The sequence below is a fragment of the Hordeum vulgare genome, chromosome 4H (genome assembly GCF_904849725.1).
Source record: "Hordeum vulgare subsp. vulgare chromosome 4H, MorexV3_pseudomolecules_assembly, whole genome shotgun sequence".
Taxonomy (NCBI): Eukaryota; Viridiplantae; Streptophyta; class Magnoliopsida; order Poales; family Poaceae; genus Hordeum; species Hordeum vulgare.
The window spans coordinates 123,576,058-123,578,819 of record NC_058521.1 but is presented as its reverse complement, the minus strand read 5'-3'; the positions used below and the strand labels follow the sequence as shown (position 1 = coordinate 123,578,819).

General features: G+C 50.6%; 1 protein-coding gene across 1 annotated transcript; it reads left to right on the top strand.

The window, feature by feature from the left end:
• Positions 1-447: 447 nt before the first annotated feature.
• On the top strand, positions 448-1,849 carry LOC123446234 (jacalin-related lectin 3-like). Its single transcript, XM_045122908.1, has 3 exons — positions 448-694; positions 833-1,342; positions 1,437-1,849. Exons 1-3 carry the CDS (start codon positions 503-505, stop codon positions 1,710-1,712), a joined length of 978 nt encoding a protein of 325 aa, XP_044978843.1. The 5' UTR covers positions 448-502; the 3' UTR covers positions 1,713-1,849.
• The last annotated feature ends 913 nt before the right edge of the window (positions 1,850-2,762 follow it).

Below are 2,762 nucleotides of genomic sequence, written 5' to 3'. Positions count from 1 at the left end.
TGAAAGGGAACTTGTTGACAAAACACGGAAACATACAAGATGAAGACCATGTCACTGTACATATCCATCGGAATTTGCTATACTGAACCCAAAGTACAATACTATAGTATTCTCCTCAGCCTAATACTGACAGAGCAACATGCATCCGGCGTCCGCCTGCATCCCTATTCTTTGTGTTGATATCTGGATGAACGTCGTGGCCGAACCGGCAGATTGATAGATACACCCCGACAGCGACAAATTACTTCCGTCCGGAATTACTTGTTGCATAAATTGATAAAAATGAATGTATCTAGAACTAAAATACATTTAGATACATTTATTCCTATGACAAGTATTTCCGGACGGAGGGAGTATAAGCGATATGCATGGCCGGCGACCGGCTGCCGGTGTCCGTGTATATATCTCACATATTATACCCAGCTGGTCCATCACGAGTGCTGGGGCACCTAGCTGACCGATCTCTGCATCGCCCATTCAAGGCCGAGCTAGCTAGCTAGCAATGGCGCGGTTCAACGGAGCCACTGTTCTCCTCATCCTCATCGCCACCGTGTCCGTCTACACCTGCGCCATCATCGCCGGCGCCGCGCTCGGCCGAACACTGGACAGATCCACGACGACTAAGCAGACGCCACCGGACAGGACCCTTCGCGTCAGCGTCAGCTTCAGAGGCCTCGCCGAGGACTTCGCAAAGGTAATCGTGTATTCACATATCGACATATCTTAAAAAAAACATATATCGACACATAGATTTACCTAACCATCTCGCTTGGGTTTGGACTTCACACAGACACAGGCTGATGGAAGCAATTTATATCCATGGTGATTTCAGGAGCTCTTGGGTGGTAATCACAGGGATGGACGATCACGCAGGGCTCTCGCCGGTGCAGGTGACGGAACAGCAGTACTGCCATCATCCCAGTCCAGCGTCTCATCACGAGCCAACGGGGCGGCCGCCGCGGAGCGCGAGTCGGCGCTGCAGCCCATGGTGGTTACTAACTACTCCTACTCGCAAGTAAACAGCAGGGCCAGAGATGGCGTCCACACAAGAGCAGGAGCGAGACCGTGGTCAAGGCACAGCAACTTCTCCGACGAGATCACGGACGAGAAGAGGCCCGGAGGAAGAGGAGTGATCAAGGTCGGGCCATGGGGAGGATCCGGCGGGAAAGCTTTCTACATGCGCCGCGGCCGCGGCGTGAGCGCCCCTCGCGTGCGCAGTATCACCCTGCAGTACACCGACGCCATCCATTCCTTCTACCAAAGCTCCGACTCCGACGAGGCCGTGGTGGAGCAGACGCTGGACCGAGCAGAAGGCGGTGACCAAGATAGAGTTCGTTTAACGGTACGTGCATCGGCTAGCATAGATGTTTTTGATTGATTTCTGAGAAGTGCGAACCTTTCTGTATAGACTCTTCTAACAGAGACCTTCTTTTTAGCCCTACGAACATATCAACTTTGCATCGGATGAGCAGCTCATCGCACTCGAGGGGACTTATGGGCATCGCAGCTATGTTCGGGCAGTGGTTGTTACCTCGCTCACGTTCCGTACAGACAAGGGGAGAACATATGGGCCGTATGGCAAAGAGACCGGCACCCCTTTCTCCATCCAGGACGCGAATGGATGCATCGTAGGCTTCTGGGGACGTTCCGGCTGGCTCCTTGATGCCATTGGTGTTTACATCAGGCCGTGCCAAGCTTACAAGGCAGCTTGAGAAGCAACGCCGGTTGTTATGGTTCCTTAACGATATCTGCTAGGAGGAAGCGGAAGAATGTACTAATATACACGTACGCTATTTTACTGTTGTGCTATGTAATTTCAGAAAATAAGCTGCGAGACATGTGGACGTTTATCTCTTGCATATCTTTTTTTTTTGCGGTAGACAATCTCTATTAATAAAGTAATTAGTGTTCTGCCCACCCGTTATTAAGTTGGGCCCCGGAGTTATCAATAACTAGCAAAAGGGCCCGTGCGTTGCAACGGGAGAAAAAATACCACACATTTTTAATCTTTTTATAATCATTTTGATTTATTAAAATAATAATCTAACTAACTAATGTAGTCAGTTCTATCCTATTTTGTTGAGAAATCAACCCGTCCATTGTTAATTCTATCATGATGAGAAATTGAGCGGGACAAGCAAAGCAAAACAAAGAGGCTACGTGAATTGATCAATGGAATGTTATCTTATTTCACTCATGGGGTAGAGAATGTGGGATCAGATGCAAAACTGAAGGTGGTGTTCCATTCTCTGTCTCTACAACAATACAATCTTACATTCAATACATTCATTCATCAGCAAACAAATTCACACAAAACAAAATTTCTTGCCGGTGCTTGGCACACGGTTGGAGGCATGGGGAGGGGATCTCACTAGATGATGAGTTCCTGCCGGAGGAGGGGATACAATGAGGGTAACAATGGTTAGGCGCCTCTATCTGGCCATAAGGAGTCGTCGTTGCCGCGCCATAACCTCGGAGTTCTCCGTGTGAGCCGTGGAGGCTTCGCTCCGCCGCGCCTTATCCGCGCGCCGTCGCCATTCTGCATCGAGCAGACGCATCATCCCCAGTCACTGTAGCTGTCGCATTGATTTGATCCAGAAGTTGTGCTCGAGCGCCGAAACGGGGGCAGCAAGCGGGCAGAGGTACGGCCGCGGAGGCGGGTATGTTGAGATCGACAACAGTGGTGGTTGAGGTCGGCCGCGGCGGCGAGTGGTGTGGCAGCGACCTGGGCACAGGTCAGGGTGGACCAGGGTCGACGCGAT

Coding starts and splice junctions, on each gene's coding strand:
- LOC123446234 (XM_045122908.1), top strand. CDS start 503: ATGGCGCGGTTCAACGGAGCCACTGTTCTCCTCATCCTCATCGCCACC. Junction 695..832: donor TCGCCGAGGACTTCGCAAAG/GTAATCGTGTAT, acceptor TGGTGATTTCAG/GAGCTCTTGGGTGGTAATCA. Junction 1,343..1,436: donor AAGATAGAGTTCGTTTAACG/GTACGTGCATCG, acceptor CCTTCTTTTTAG/CCCTACGAACATATCAACTT.